Source organism: Babylonia areolata, chromosome 11 (assembly GCF_041734735.1).
Source record: "Babylonia areolata isolate BAREFJ2019XMU chromosome 11, ASM4173473v1, whole genome shotgun sequence".
Taxonomy (NCBI): Eukaryota; Metazoa; Mollusca; class Gastropoda; order Neogastropoda; family Buccinidae; genus Babylonia; species Babylonia areolata.
The window spans coordinates 41,924,749-41,940,990 of NC_134886.1; the positions used below are offsets into that span (position 1 = coordinate 41,924,749).

At 41.7% G+C, this 16,242-nt stretch overlaps 1 protein-coding gene across 4 annotated transcripts in view; it reads left to right on the plus strand.

The window, feature by feature from the left end:
- LOC143287419 (endothelin-converting enzyme 2-like) overlaps positions 1-12,783 on the plus strand; it is a 59,776-nt gene extending 46,993 nt beyond the window's left edge. For all 4 annotated transcript variants that reach the window (XM_076595403.1, XM_076595404.1, XM_076595402.1 and 1 more), the window contains 6 exons: positions 1,798-1,865; positions 4,756-4,886; positions 5,976-6,041; positions 7,340-7,435; positions 9,713-9,789; positions 12,382-12,783. In XM_076595403.1, the coding sequence (XP_076451518.1) occupies positions 1,798-1,865; positions 4,756-4,886; positions 5,976-6,041; positions 7,340-7,435; positions 9,713-9,789; positions 12,382-12,481 (538 nt within the window). In that variant the 3' untranslated portion in view covers positions 12,482-12,783. The remainder of the gene's footprint in view (positions 1-1,797; positions 1,866-4,755; positions 4,887-5,975; positions 6,042-7,339; positions 7,436-9,712; positions 9,790-12,381) is intronic.
- Positions 12,784-16,242: the final 3,459 nt, after the last annotated feature.

A 16,242-nucleotide genomic window follows, 5' to 3' on the forward strand; every position in this document is an offset into this window, starting at 1 on the left:
CCGTTCAAACCTGGGTGGAGTGAGGGAAATCAAAGTGTACCCGTTCAAACCTGGTTGGAGTGAGGGAAATCAAAGTGTACCCGTTCAAACCTGGGTGGAGTGAGGGAAATCAAAGTGTATCCGTTCAAACCTGGGTGGAGTGAAGAAAATCAAAATGTACCCGTTCAAACCTGGGTGGAGTGAAGAAAATCAAAATGTACCCGTTCAAACCTGGGTGGAGTGAGGGAAATCAAAGTGTATCCGTTCAAACCTGGGTGGAGTGGGGAAAATCAAAGTGTACCCGTTCAAACCTGGGTGGAGTGAGGGAAATCAAAGTGTATCCGTTCAAACCTGGGTGGAGTGAAGAAAATCAAAATGTACCCGTTCAAACCTGGGTGGAGTGAGGGAAATCAAAGTGTATCCGTTCAAACCTGGTTGGAGTGAAGAAAATCAAAATGTACCCGTTCAAACCTGGTTGGAGTGAAGAAAATCAAAATGTACCCGTTCAAACCTGGGTGGAGTGAGGGAAATCAAAGTGTATCCGTTCAAACCTGGGTGGAGTGGGGAAAATCAAAGTGTACCCGTTCAAACCTGGGTGGAGTGAGGGAAATCAAAGTGTACCATTTCAAACCTTGGTGGAGTGAAGAAAATCAAAGTGTATCCGTTCAAACCTGGTTGGAGTGAAGAAAATCTGAGTGTACCCGTTCAAACCTGGTTGGAGTGAAGAAAATCAAAGTGTATCCGTTCAAACCTGGGTGGAGTGAAGAAAATCTGAGTGTATCCGTTCAAACCTGGTTGGAGTGAAGAAAATCTGAGTGTATCCGTTCAAACCTGGTTGGAGTGAAGAAAATCTGAGTGTACCCGTTCAAACCTGGGTGGAGTGAGGGAAATCAAAGTGTACCATTTCAAACCTGGGTGGAGTGAAGAAAATCAAAATGTACCCGTTCAAACCTGGGTGGAGTGAAGAAAATCAAAATGTACCCGTTCAAACCTGGGTGGAGTGAGGGAAATCAAAGTGTACCCGTTCAAACCTGGGTGGAGTGAGGGAAATCAAAGTGTATCCGTTCAAACCTGGATGGAGTGAGGGAAATCAAAATGTACCCGTTCAAACCTGGGTGGAGTGAGGGAAATCAAAGTGTACCCGTTCAAACCTGGGTGGAGTGAGGGAAATCAAAGTGTACCCGTTCAAACCTGGGTGGAGTGAGGAAAATCAGAGTGTATCCGTTCAAACCTGGATGGAGTGAAGAAAATCAAAACGTACCCGTTCAAACCTGGGTGGAGTGAGGGAAATCAAAGTGTACCATTTCAAACCTGGGTGGAGTGAAGAAAATCAAAGTGTACCCGTTCAAACCTGGTTGGAGTGAGGGAAATCAAAATGTACCCGTTCAAACCTGGGTGGGGTGAGGGAAATGAACGTGCCTTTCCCAGGGACTCAACACCGTGCCGAAAAGGGGACTCGAACCCTGTTTGATGAAAACTGGACCACAAGTCCAACACCTAACCCATTCGGCCACGGCGCCCTGGAAGAGTTATGACCAAAACACCCACGTTTTCAAAAGTCAGAACATTCTAAATGTAGTGTCAGTTTAAAGAAATATGTTCCGAGAAAAAAATGCAAAATGCTTACGCAAGACCATGGTCTGCACAAGAGTGTATCAGTTACTCTTGTATCAGCTACAACCGAAAACGTATCATTCTATATTTCGTAACAACTGAAATACTTAAGACACCTGTTTCCTCAAAGTAACATATTAGACATTGTATTTCTGTGTGTTTCTTTTTCAAATGTGATTAATTATGTTTTCTTTTTATTGCCAGATACGTGAACTACGGCGGTTTAGGTTTCTTTGTGGGCCATGAGATCACACACGGATTCGATACCAATGGTAATAATTATTGCTGCATTGCGTTACTGGTGTGGAGAGCGGGATACGATAAAGATAACAATATACATTTACACTTAGTATCTTTGGCATGCACGGAGAAACCATTTGCAAAGCCTCGGGCTTTGAAACACAACTCGCAAACATGGGCCAATCTGGTGAACAGTTTTGGTGGGGGGGTGTGTGTGTCGAGCGCCCCAATGATTATTCTTCTTTGTCTTTGACGACGATAGGCGCTGTATAAGTATCCATAAGTATATCCATAAAGATATGCATCTCTTCTCCTTACCCACTGTTCTCTTTTACCAAAGATATGGAGGGGAGGATATGTATCTCTTCTCCTTACCCATTGTTCTCTTTTACCATAGATATGGAGGGGAGGATATGTATCTCTTCTCCTTACCCTCTGTTTTCCTTTACCATAGATATGGAGGAGAGGATATGTATCTGTTCTCGTCACCCACTGTTTTCCTTTACCATAGATATGGAGGAGAGGATATGTATCTCTTCTCCTTACCCTCTGTTTTCCTTTACCATAGATATCAAGGAGAGGATATGTATCTGTTCTCGTCACCCACTGTTTTCCTTTACCATAGATATGGAGGAGAGGATATGTATCTCTTCTCCTTACCCACTGTTCTCCTTTACCATAGATATGGAGGAGAGGATATGTATCTGTTCTCCTTACCCACTGTTTTCCTTTACCATAGATATGGAGGAGAGGATATGTATCTGTTCTCGTCACCCACTGTTTTCCTTTACCATAGATATGGAGGGGGGTAGGGGGGGGTATGTATCTCTTCTCCTTACTCACTGTTCTCCTTTACCATACATATGGAGGGGAGGATATGTATCTCTTCTTGTTCCCCACTGTTCACCTTTACCATAGATATGGAGGGGAGGATATGTATCTGTTCTCCTTACCCATTGTTCTCCTTTACCATAGATATGGAGGGGAGGATATGTATCTCTTCTCCTTACCCACTGTTCTCCTTTACCATAGATATGGAGGGGAGGATATGTATCTCTTCTCCTTACCCACTGTTCTCCTTTACCATAGATATGGAGGGGAGGATATGTATCTGTTCTCCTTACCCGCTGTTATCCTGTACCATAGATATGGAGGGAAAGATATGTATCTCTTCTCCTTACCCTCTGTTCTCCTTTACCATAGATATGGATGGGGGATATGTATCTCTTCTCCTTTCCCACTGTTCTCCTTTACCATAGATATCGAGGCGAGGATATGTATCTCTTCTCCTTTCCCACTGTTCTCCTTTACCATTGATATCGAGGCGAGAATATGTATCTCTTCTCCTTATCCACTGTTCTCCTTTACCACAAATATGAATGGGAGGATATGTTTATCTTCTCCATACCCACTGTTATCCTTTACCATAGATATGGATACGAGGATATGTATACCTTCTCCTTACCCACCGTTCACCTTTACCATAGATATGGAGGGGGATATGTTTATCTTCTCCTTACCCATTGTTATCCTTTACCACAGATATGAAGGGGGGGGGGGTATATGTATATCTTCTTGTCCCCCACTGTTCTCCTTTACCATAGATATGAAGGTGAGGATATGTATCTCTTCTCCTTACCCACTGTTCTCCTTTACCATAGATATGAAGGTGAGGATATGTATCTCTTCTCCTTACCCACTGTTCTCCTTTACCATACATATGGAGGGGAGGATATGTATCGATATATCTTCTCCTTACCCACTGTTCTCCTTTACCATAGATAATGGAGAGAAGGATATGTAACTGTTTTATCATGAAGCCAACAAGCTGAAGACACATGGAGGGAAAATTATTGTTTCTTCTTTTTCTCTATCAGTGTGTTTTGTTTTTGTTTTTCTTTAGTCGTTGCTTCCTTTCTCCCTCTCGTCTGCCCGTTCTTTCTTTTCTTTCTTTCTTCCCCTCTTTTTAGCCCGTGCAAAGAGGGATTATTTGTCTTTCGTAAGCTTTTCTTTATTTTCTCTTGCAATTCCCTGGCAGTGCTGAACGTAGACACTTCTTTCTCAGCTTTCACTATGACTGCTGCTGACAAAAAAGTTCACTCGTCAGTAAAGGACTGTCACTGTGATGATGTTATTGTTAATGTTTTGTTGTTGTTGTTGTTGTTGTAAGGCTACATCCAGACAGAACACTGGGTGGACATCTAAACGCTTTATTCTATTTAGCCTTAGGCTATATAGGTCGCATAATTCTTTCGGCTGCTCTGACCCGTAGGGTTGTTTCCAACTTTGCGGTAGGCAGCCTGTTTTTGTTGTGTTTTTTCTCCAGGCATCGTGGTCAGATGTGAGCTCTGACCACTGACTTGGATCAATGCCGCAGGAGATTGGGGACTTCTTGAGAGTGTCCTTGTAGCACTTCCGGGAGGGGATGGGGGTAAACGGCGGGGCCTGGGGGGTGGGGTGGGGTGTGGTCACCCCTGGTGCAGTAGGCAGTATATAGTTTAACGTGGATCATCTTTGGGAGCATCAGGCCTTCCATTCTTAAGACATGTCCAGCTCAGCCGACTTCGGTTGAATGAGTGGATGAAATGGATACTCGTATAGTTGCTATCCTCGACCGGAGACCAAGCTCTAAGCGCTCCACAAACACGGGGTCATTTGCACAACAGGCTGCCTACCTGGGTCGAGCCGACTGACAGCTGCCATTGGGCGCTCATCATTCGTTTTCTGTGCCATCCACTCAGGTATCAGTCACGTACACATACACACTCAGACAGACATGTAACATTGTCTCGATGTGGGTGGTGCATGACATTCCAAGAAACTGGACTTGTTTGATGTAGTCGGTCCACAAAATGTTGAGGGTGGCGAAATATCAGTGTTGGTGTATTTATGTACTATGTCCGTGTACATATATGTTTGCAGGTGGCGACTTTGACAAAGACGGCAGCTACAGAAAGTGGTGGCAGGAAGACGACTTGAAACAGTTCGAGAAACGCGCAGACTGCCTGGTGGAGCAGTACAACAAATACAATTACCCCCAAGTCAACATGTCGGTATGTGGAACGTTTCTTGTTGCCAGGTAGGATGGAGTTCAACGAACTCTTGGCTAGCGCCCTTTGGGGCAAGCTGTTCAGTGCTGGGTACTTTTTCGACGAAGTTTGTGTTGTCTGCTCGGGTGGAAAGTTCGGCCGGCGCCCGGGTAGACAGATTTGGTTTCTGTCTTCTTTTTCTCCTTCTTCTTCTTCTTTTTCTGCCCCATTCTGTCGGGACCGGAAGGGCACTACTGATGACCTGGTATCCAGTTCTTTCTTCCTTTTTTTTTTTTTTTTTTTGGATAGATATGGATACTTAGATATATGTAGCGCCTGTCCTCGGTCAGAGATCAAGCTCTAAGTGCTTTACGAACACGGATTCATTCGCACAACTGACTGCATACCTCGGAAACATCCTACTGAGAGCTGCCCTCAGGCGCTCATCATTTGATTCCTGTGTCATTCATTCAGTCGTCAGTCTTGCACACACACACGCACACACACACACACACACACACACACACACACACACACACACATATATATATATATATATATATATATATTTATTTATTTATTTATATATATATATATATATGTGTGTGTGTGTGTGTGTGTGTATTTATATATTTATATATATACGTGCTTCTGGTCAGTCTCAGGGCGTCTTGTGTGCAGGTCTTATGCAGAATATTTCTTCTAGATCCTTGAATGGGTCTGATCTCTAGCTCTGTCTCCTATATTAATCATCTATTTTGCACTGATCTGCTTTTCCATTAGCCAAGGTAGGTTATGCTGATTGACTGAGCAGAATTTCGCTTATTAAAACTGCACGTAGGAAGTCTGTTAAAAAATGTTGTTGTTTTTGTTTTTATTAAGCAAGTAGACTCTCAAAAGTCCGAACAAGGACCATGATTTTTCTCTTCGTTCTTTCAGAGGAGTGCACAGGATGGTGGTGGTGGTGGTGGTGGATTAATTTACCTGTGATGTTGCTTGTGTGCACACGAAGAAATAGAGAGACTTGGAGGGCGGGGGGGGCGGAGAGAGAGGGGGTGGGTTGGGGGAAAGCACTGCCCAGTTTGATGCCTTACTTTACTGCCTTTATTGCAGGTAAACGGTACTCTGACTCTTGGTGAAAACATCGCTGACAACGGAGCCCTGAAAGAAACTTTTAATGTAAGTAACGGATGGGGGTTTGTGGGGGGGTGGGGGGGGGCGTAAGGCTGGGAATGGGTTGGAACGGAGAAGTGAAAAAAAAAAGAAAAAGAAAAGCGAGACACACACTCAGGAAATGATAACAGCCATAAAAGTTCAAAGGTCCTAATAACCTATTTACGGCAAACGGGGCAGTGAATTCATATCCACTGTGTCTAGGACTCGGCATACGAAGACGGGGCCCAATCCTCTCCTTCCGCCGTTTTGAGCCTTCCCCAACCGAATTTAGGTACATATTTACACCTGGGTGGAGTGAGGAAAATAAAATCGGAGTGGAGTACAGTGGGGGTCCCCACACACCCCCTCCCCCCCCACCCCCACCCCCCGGAGACACAGCGACATGCCAAAATGGAACCCCCAACCCTGATCACTGGTGAACACTCGGATTCTGCAGCGAAGCGTACGTATAAACCGAAGCCCAAGTCAAAAGATTCACACTGTATTAGTTATCCATTTATTCATTGCCTTTTCTTTTATCCAGCTATTGACTCATTGGTGTAGTTTATTTGTTTTTTTATTAGTGTACTACATTCTTTGATTTTTCATTTATTGTGCCTGTCACTCAAGTCACAAAGGATTACCAGCGAGTTGGGTCTGGTACCTTTTTGTTTCCTTAAGCAGTTGTGGTGTAGCGTATATGGATTAATTCGGTAGAACTGATTTGTCTCTTTTACTATATTTATGTATGTATGTATATATATATATATATTATATATATATATATATATAGAGAGAGAGAGAGAGAGAGGTGTGTTTGTGTGTGTGTGTATGTGTGTGTGTGTGTGTGTGTGTGTGTGTGTGTGTGTGTGTGTGTGTGTGTGTGTGTGTGTGATTTAATCCTGTATGACCTTTTGACCTCTCAAGAGTTCTGGTATCTGAGGGGGTTTTTTCTAATGAGTCAGAAGTTACTTATACTTTCTTCTTTCTTTCTTTTTTGTGATATTATCGCCACTAGCTGCTAAAACAGATATCATGTGTATGCTCTATGTGTGTGCATGTGTGTGTGCGTATGTGTGTGTGTGTGTGTCTGTCTGTCTGTCTGTTTATGGTGTTTGTGGTGCCGGAGCCATGAAATGTGCGAGGGGAGTGGGTAAAGTGCACTGAGTTGCATTCGCAAGATTAAACAATATGAAAAGTGATTCATCAGGAGGAAAAAGAGGTTTAGTAGCAGCAGCAGCAGTAGTAGTAGTAGCAGTAGTATGACGTGGCTGGAAAAAAAGCCCACAAAATAACGTTTCTCAATCGCTTTCGATTCTCAGGCTTACAAGAAGCATGTGGCGAAGAAAGGGAAGGAACCCAAACTTCCAATTTTGGACTTCACCCCGGATCAGCTTTTCTTCATTGGCACTGCGCAGGTCAGTTGATGTACACTTCCGCTTCCTCCCGGAAAATACCTGTGCAGCCTGTTTTCCTGTTCACTGCACATTGAAATGAACGCTATCTTTGATAGGTCGCTATTCTCCGCTTTCGGGGGGGGGGGGTGAATGCCAAATGTGTTCTTGTTTTCTTAACCCACCCAACGCTGACGTGATGTCCGAGATCTTTGATATATGTGAGACTATCTATCTATCTAAGTATCTATATATGTCTATCCAGCTAGCTAGGCTGCTATCTATCTATCTAGCTATCGACATACATACATACAAAAAAATAATAAATCACCAGGACTGGACGGCATTACAAACGAAATGGTCAAAACAAGTCTTCCAATAACTATCCATATCATTCAAAAAATGTTTAACATTTTTTTCACTCAAGGTATATATCCAGAATGTTGGAAAAATGGTTTAAACATTCCATTGTATAAAAATGGGAACCCGGGAGATCCAAATAATTATAGGGGAATAACCTTAACCAATACCTTGGGAAAAGTATTCTGCACAATATTAAATAATCGAATAACTGAGTACCTAGAACAAGGTGAACGCCTAACAAAGGAACAAATTGGATTTCTGAAACACTACAGAACAACTGATCAAATCTTCATTCTAAAAAAGATCATTAATGAAGTAATAAAAGTAAAAAAAATGGTAGATTATGCGGTTGTTTTGTGGATTTTGAAAAAGCCTTTGATAATGTGTGGCACGATGCCCTGTTCCTAAAGTTGAAAAGAATGGGCATAACTGGAAAATGCTTTGATATAATTAAAGACATGTATGATAATTCCAAAATTCAAATAAATTCAAACGAAGGTCTCAGCACAGAAATAACTGTACAGAAGGGTGTACAACAGGGCAATACACTACGCCCAACTTTATTTAATATTTTCATAGATGATATTGCTGTTTCACCCAGCAATGTACCATGTTTACTTTATGCTGATGATCTGGTTATTCTGTCTTTAACAAGAAAAGGATTGCAACAAAAATTACATAATTTGAACACATATTGCCATAGTTGGGGATTAAAAATTAACAGAGAAAAAACGAAAGTGGTAATCTTTACAAGATCTGACCCAAAAGTACCAATATATTTTTTTCTGTGGGGAAGATATAATGCAAACAGCAGAAGAATATAAATCTTTAGGAGTTGTATTCCACAAAAGTGGAAGTCTGATAAGAGCACAGGAACACCTAACTAAACAAGCAAACAAAGCATTGCATACTTTACGAAGAACATTCAAAAATATCAACATCAACCCAGGTACCATATCTAGGCTATATGATACTTTGATAACGCCAATATCGATTTATGGGGCGGAGGTATGGTTACCTTACCAAGTCAAACCGGATGATTCTTTCGATTTAGCACATCTTTTTGACGACTGCTTATCGAATAAGTTTCCACATGAAAAATTACACATTAAATTCTGTAAGCAAATACTTGGAGTACACAAAAAAGATATGGTGCTTCCTGTGTTATGTGAACTGGGCAGATTCCCAATAAGTTTAAAGATAATGTGTCAAATTATTACGTATTGGATTCACATTATTCAGTTACCAGAAACTTCCCTCATCAACAAAATATATAAGTCCATGTACCAGCAATACAATACAACTTCCCCATGGTAGATATTTGTTAGAAAGATACTCGAAATTATAGGCCTTGATCACATTTGGAAAAACCAATTCACATTCAGCGTACATAGACTGAAATACGTCGTATATAAAAAATTAGAAAATGAATATATCAAATACTGGAAAGATAAAAGAGAAAAAGCATTAAAGCTAAAGTACAAAACTGAAACCTGTCTTTTAAATATATCAGATACAAAACGCAGACAAGCTTTAACGAATATATATATATATATATATATATAGAGAGAGAGAGAGAGAGAGAGAGAGAGAGAGAGAGAGATGGAAGGAGTATTTGTATAAGTAAATATGTGTATGAATATAGATAGATAGCCAATGCACACTCACACACACACACACATATATATGTATGTATATATATATATGTGTGTGTGTGTGTGTGTGTGTGTGTGTGTGTGTGTGTGTGCGTGTGTGTGTGTGTGTGTGTGTCTATGTATATGTAGATACATAGATGGATAGATAGATAAGCGTTTCTTCTTTCATTGATTTATACGTTCATTTATTACAGTACCCGTGTTGTTGTTGTTGTTATTGTTGTTGTTGCAGCTGCTGCTTTTGTTGGTTTTACAATGATTTCTGTTCTGATTTTTTCTGCAGCTTTGGTGTGATAACCTACCTGACTCACTGATACCGCATGTTCTTCAAAAGGACACTCATAGTCCTCCAAGATACAGGTACATCACGTTGCACGATTGTGGTCAGTTCCCCACAACCCGAAATTTCAGCTGCTCATAATGATGCCACTTGTTACTCGTGCGTGTGTGTGTGTGTGTGTGTGTGTGTGTGTGTGTGTGTGTGTGTGTGTGTGTGTGTGTGTTCTTGTAATACTTGTTCTTCTTCTTGGTGTTCTTCATTATCAAGTTCTTTTTCGTCTCGTTCTTTTTGTTCTTTTCCCCTTTTTTTCATTCTTCTTCTTCTTCTTCTTCTCTTTTAGTTGTTGTTGACAACAAAATCATGTGAGCTTGATCCCATACCAGCCTCTGTCTTTTCCAAGTGTGTCTCACATCTTCTCCCCACAATTGCCAGTATTGTCAATTCATCTCTTCTTACTGGAACTTTTCCATCCACTTTCAAAACTGCAATCGTCCGGCCTCTTCTGAAGAAACCCAACCTCGATGCAAACATCTTGAAAAACTATCGACCAGTTTCTAACCTACTTCTCCTGTCCAAACTTCTTGAAAAAGCCGTCTTGAAACAACTCACCAACCACCTTCGTTTCAACGATCTCATCCACCCTTTTCAGTCTGCCTATCGTGCTGACCACAGCACCGAAACCACTCTCCTCCACATCCTGAATAATTTACTGTAAGCGACCGACTTAGGAAAAAATTCCCTTCTCACTCTTCTCGACTTGTCAGATGCCTTTGAAACGATGGACCATTCAATCCTTCTTTCCCGTCTTCATTTTACATTTGTTATCAACGGCACTGCTCTCAGCTGGTTCAAATCTTATCTCACTGATCGATTCCAGTCTGTCATCGTTGATAGTTTCCAGTCTGAACCTGTTAAAATCAAACACGGAGTCCCACAGGGATCTGTTGTAGGCCCTGTTCTTTCACACTGTACACTGCTCCTCTCGCTGAAATTATCAACTGCCACAACGTCAGTCATCATTCTTATGCCGATGACACCCAACTTCAGAAAAGTGATGCCCGTGTAAATCTGTCCTCGCTCTTACAAGAAACATCCGAATGCTTCCTGGACATTCAAAACTGGATGACGCTAGATACGTTACAATTATACGTGGACAAAACTGAAGCAGTGATCATAGGAACTAAACAAAAACTCACTTCCGTCACAACTGACACAATCAAGCTTGGCAGTACATCCATCCCTCTTTCCAGCTCAGTAAGGAACCCCGGCGTTGTCTTGGACAATACACTGTCCATGCAGTACATCCATCCCTCTTTCCAGCTCAGTAAGGAACCCCGGCGTTGTCTTGGACAATACACTGTCCATGCAAAAATCTGTCAGCCAGACCAGTCAGTCCTGCTACTGTCAATTACGGCGCATCAGTTCCATTCGGATATATCTGACCACCGATGCAACATCTAGATTAGTTTCTCTCGTTCTCTCTTGTACCGACTACTACAACTCTATTGTCTGGTTTGCCTGCTTCATCCCTCCAGTCCCTCCAGCGCATACAAAGCTCTGCTGCCCGAGAAAAGATCTGAGTACATCACTCCTCTTTTACAACATTTCCATTAGCTCCCTGTCTCACACAGAATAAAGCACAAGATCTGCACTATTTGTTATATATGTATTCACAAATCTACCCTTTCCAATCTCTGTGGCTGCCTTCACATCTACACTCCATCTCGCTCTCTACGATAAGCTTCGGATCCTCTCTGTCTACGCCTACCCAGATCTGTCTCTGTCTCTGAACCTTGTATTTGGAATGAGCTCCCCCACCCCCCCCCCCCCACCCCCACCCCACCCCCCTTTGCTTCGTCAGGTCTCCGCAATCAGCTCTGTCCTTAAAACCCACCTCTTCCCAAGATAGCCTCCCTTCCCTGACCCTTCGTTGGTTTTTTTTTTTTTTCATTTTTAGAGTTATGCATGCGTGTGACTGACTGGTGTGAAAGATCTTTGTTTCTGCACAAGATTCAGTGCTATATAAATACTAATTATCATTATTATTATTGTTGTTGTTTTGTTGTCTTCGTTGTTATTGTTATTGTTGTTCTTCTTCATCATCATCTTCTTCTACTACTAATACTACAGCTACTTTTCTGTGTGTTATTTTCATGTTTTTAAGTCCGTTAGTCTACATTATATTGTTTAGATGCACAAATAATTTCCGATCGGATGAATAAAGATGTATTGTAATGTGTTGCATTGTATTCTACTGTGTTGCGTTGTATTCATTGCGGTGTCGTGTAGTGTACTGTACTGTACTGCATTGTACAGTGTGCTGTAATGCAGTGCAGTGCAGTGCTGTGCTGTGTAGTGTATTGTAGTGTAATGTAGTGTAGTGTAGTGTAAAGCAGTACATTTAGATAGCAGTGTGTGTTCTGTGCAATGACATCTCCACACTCTATATATGTGTGTGTGTATGTATGTGTGTGCGTGCTTGCGTACGTGTGTGTGTGTGTGTGTGTGTGTGTGTGTGTGTGTGTGTGTGTGTGTGTGTGTGTGTGTGTGTTATTATGTACGATTTAGTCAAGGATGTACATGAGGAGGAATGGGGTGGGGGGGCGGGGGGGGGTACCAGGGAACCAATCTAGACAGGTGGACTGTATAGCAAAAAACGGCGATGTGTGCAGGGTGATCGGACCGATGCAGAACAGTGAGGACTTTGCCCGAGCGTTCAGCTGCCCCGTGGGAAGCTACATGAACCCCGAGCACAAGTGCCACGTGTGGTAAGGCTGGTTTGGAGCGGCTCGGTAGCAGTGGCAGGGTCTCCTCTTATGTGTGGCCTCCTGGCGACCTATTTCCATGCTGAGACTTGCGACAGACAAACTCTGATGTGTGGCCGTGTGGGGGAGGGTTGGGGGGTGAATCGGGGTGAGCGACGTTGGGAAAGATGCCACTGAAAACGTTGCAGATGATGGGGCAGCAAAAAGAAAAGAAAAGGTCTGATTCACCTATTCCCGTTTCACCTCTCTTTTTTTTTTTTTTTAATCGTACCACTACACTTTAGCGGCCTGTTCAGATTTTGATTCGGTTTTTGTTTTGTTTTGGTTTGGTTTGGTTTGGTTTGGGTGGGGGGGGGGGGGGGTCATACTTTTTCCCGTTTCTCCTACGCGCCATTCCAGTTTGGCCCATTCAGCCCCCCTCTCTCTCTCTCTCTCACACACACACACACACACACACACACACACACACACACACAAATTTTTGTGTATGGGTATCATTTTCCAGTAAATGCTGTCAACACCATTTTCAGTGAATGTACATATTTTTCGACTTTATAATTCTTTCATACATAAGTCTTTAATTTGTGCTTGAATTTTTATTAATTCTGCGTTTATGGATAGAACGTTTTGCAAAAGAAATGATAGTTGAATATTTCGTCTTTTTTATCGTCGTTTAAAAAAAAAACAACTTGTATATTCAACTTTACATTTGACCGCCAAACTAATTTCAATTTTTGAAAACCTTAAAGTGCCCTAAGTAATGAACTGTATTCAACTTTACATTTGAGCCTCCAAAATTAATTTTGATTTTTGAAATCTGAAAGTGCCATAAAAAATGTTGAACTGTGTCTTTCTCATTTTTTGTTTACTGAAATTGCACATGTCACTACTTGTTATATCCTTTTTTGCGGATTTTTGTATGTAACCAATATACCATGACATATTCTGATTTAGAAAAAATTCAGGCTTATTTCTCTTACTCTTTTTTGACTTACTTCTTAGCAGCTTTCCCTGTTTATTACAGTATCTTGTTTTTTGCTCCCACCTAACAAAATAACTTATGTTGTATAATATTATGAAAACTGATTCCTTTAAGATAGGGCGTAATGGTCAAGTGGTCACGTGTCCGCCTCGGAAGCGAGAGAGTCTGAGCGCACAGGATCAAATCCTCACTCGCCAGTACTTCCCACCTTTCACCAGATGTTTACTAATGGTCTGGACACTAGATGAGACGATAAACCGAGGTCCCGTTTGTTAGGCTGCATTTTGAACACGTAAAAGGAAAAAGAACCCAAGGCAACTAAAGTGTTGTCCCTGGTTAAAAGTCTGTAGAAAATCCAAACTTGATAGTGAGTAACTGATACACTGGCAGACAGGAAAGAATGGGTGGCGCTGTGATGTGGCGACGCGCTGTCCCTGGGAGAGCGGCCTGAATTTCACACAGAGAAATCTGTTGTGACAAAAGAGTAATACAGTACAATACAGTACACTACAATACTATAACATTTCGATCTTATACATCAGATATCATATGTAATGCTTCTTTTTGCATGTTCTATCTCTAAGACTAATATTGATTGCTCTCAAGCAATTATTAATGGAATGTATAAATCCCATGTATACCAATCAATTAACACCATCGCTATAAAAAAAAATTAAATTCTGTAGAACTTGCATGATTAAGGATGCGCCCATTTTCATCAAAATGTCTCAAACCAGAATTATGATATTGTTTGCCCGGTTTTTTTAGATGGGTTACATATATTGTTACCAGCTTTAAATTTGCCGTTGTGAAAGAGTGGTTCCACTTGTGCTTCTTTTGACGTTTTTGTCAACTTTACCTTCGCCCGATAAACATGTATTTCCAGACTTTACTGCATTCAGTGTTAACAATGATTGTCTGGACCCCCAGTCCATTGAATTGATGATGTCTAGGCGTTTTACACGGAGGATTTTCTGCCATTTTTGTTGTTCGTGTGCATAGTTTCCTTCTCCATAATCATTGTTGGGGCCCCTGTGTTCTTTCGTATGAACGGAATACCAAATCTCCATTTGCAACATCATGTACTGCACATAGTCTTTTCACCTTATCTGGTTTTACCCCAGAAGACATATTCATAGTATATTGTCTAGGGTTGTTTTATTACCTCTTTCTCCGGAGTTGTTTCATCTCTTTCTCGTTTTAGATTAATGTTTTCTACAGGATTATGACAGGCTGTCAAAGGCTTAACCAGCGCTTTGGGTTTATATACCCGTGTGCAGCATGCACTTAGCACACATAAAAGAACCCACGGCAACAAAAGGGTTGTTCCTGGCACAATTCTGTAGAAAAACCCACTTCAATAGGAAAACTAAATAAAACTGCACGCAGGAAACAATGCAAAAAAAATGGGTGGCGCTGTAGTGTAGCGACGCGCTCTCCCTGGGGAGAGCAGCCCGAATTTCACACAGAGAAATATGTTGTGATAAAAAGAAATACAAATACACAAATACAAATATTTATTCGTAGGACAGGCATCTGCTTTGACAGGCATCTGCTTTGACAGGCAGTTGCAGCCGAGTGGTTAAAGCGTGGGACTTTCAATCTAATGACCATGGGTTCCAATCCTGGTCAGCGTTCGGTTGGTAACAGAAACAAGAGCATGCCCAGCATGCACTCACTCCCCCAACCCCTAGAACGGAGTATGGCTGCCTGCATCGTGGGGGTAAAACCGGTCATACACGTAAAAGTTCACTCATGTGTACGAGTAAAAGTGAATCACAACCCAATAACGAAAACAAAGAAGAAGAAAAAGGCATCTGCTCTTGTCTCGTTTCTTCTTCTGTTTCTTCTTTTCTTGAATCAGATGTGGTGGTGTGTGTACGGATCGCTCTGCTCGCTTTTAGTGAAGCCTCCATGAAACTGAAACTGAACTGTGTTTGACAATGAATAAATAGGAAAAAAAAATCAAAGGGCATTTTAAGCAATTGAATGAATTAATAATCTTAGTGTGTTCTTTAGCAGCATCAAGGCGGTCTTTCTCCATCGCCTTCGTCTTGTTGATTTACTTGTTTATAGTGAGGGTGGATGTCTAAAAAAATGAGTTGTTTGGCACTGACCATGGTGGCGAGGATGAACAATGAACGAACAATGAACAAATGTTTTATTGAGGATGAGAAGTCATACAAAAAATCTGTGCAGTAGTGATTACAGAGAGAGAGAGAGAGTATACGTGTATAGCTAGACAGATTGATATATATAGATATACCAAATATCCTGGGGTTTTAAAGCACCGAATGCCGAGTGTTGCAATGTCCGAAGTGAGACGTTTACCAACATCTACACCTCTTCGTCATTTTTGCTCGCCGTCACTCAAGGCAGAGTACTTCCTGGAATAATTCATACTTGTATTCAAGAGAAATAGCACGAAATCACAGTTCCAGAGTCTAACCAAGTGTCAATTCTGAAGATAAGAATACCATGGGAATGAGAATCGTAATTCCTTTCAATGTATTTTGTTAACGAAAGGGAATAAAATTTTAGATAGAGGAGTGGTGGCCCAGAGGTAACGCGTCCACTTAGGAAGCGAGAGAATCTGAGCGCGCTGGTTCGAATCCCGTAGTCGCCAGTATTTTCTCCCCCTCCACTGGGACCTTGAGTGGTGGTCTGGACGCTAGTCATTCGGATGAGACGATAAACTGAGGTCCCGTGTGCAGCATGCACTTAGCGCACGTAAAACAACTCACGGCAACAGAAGGGTTGTCCCTGGCAAAATTCAGTAGAAAAAA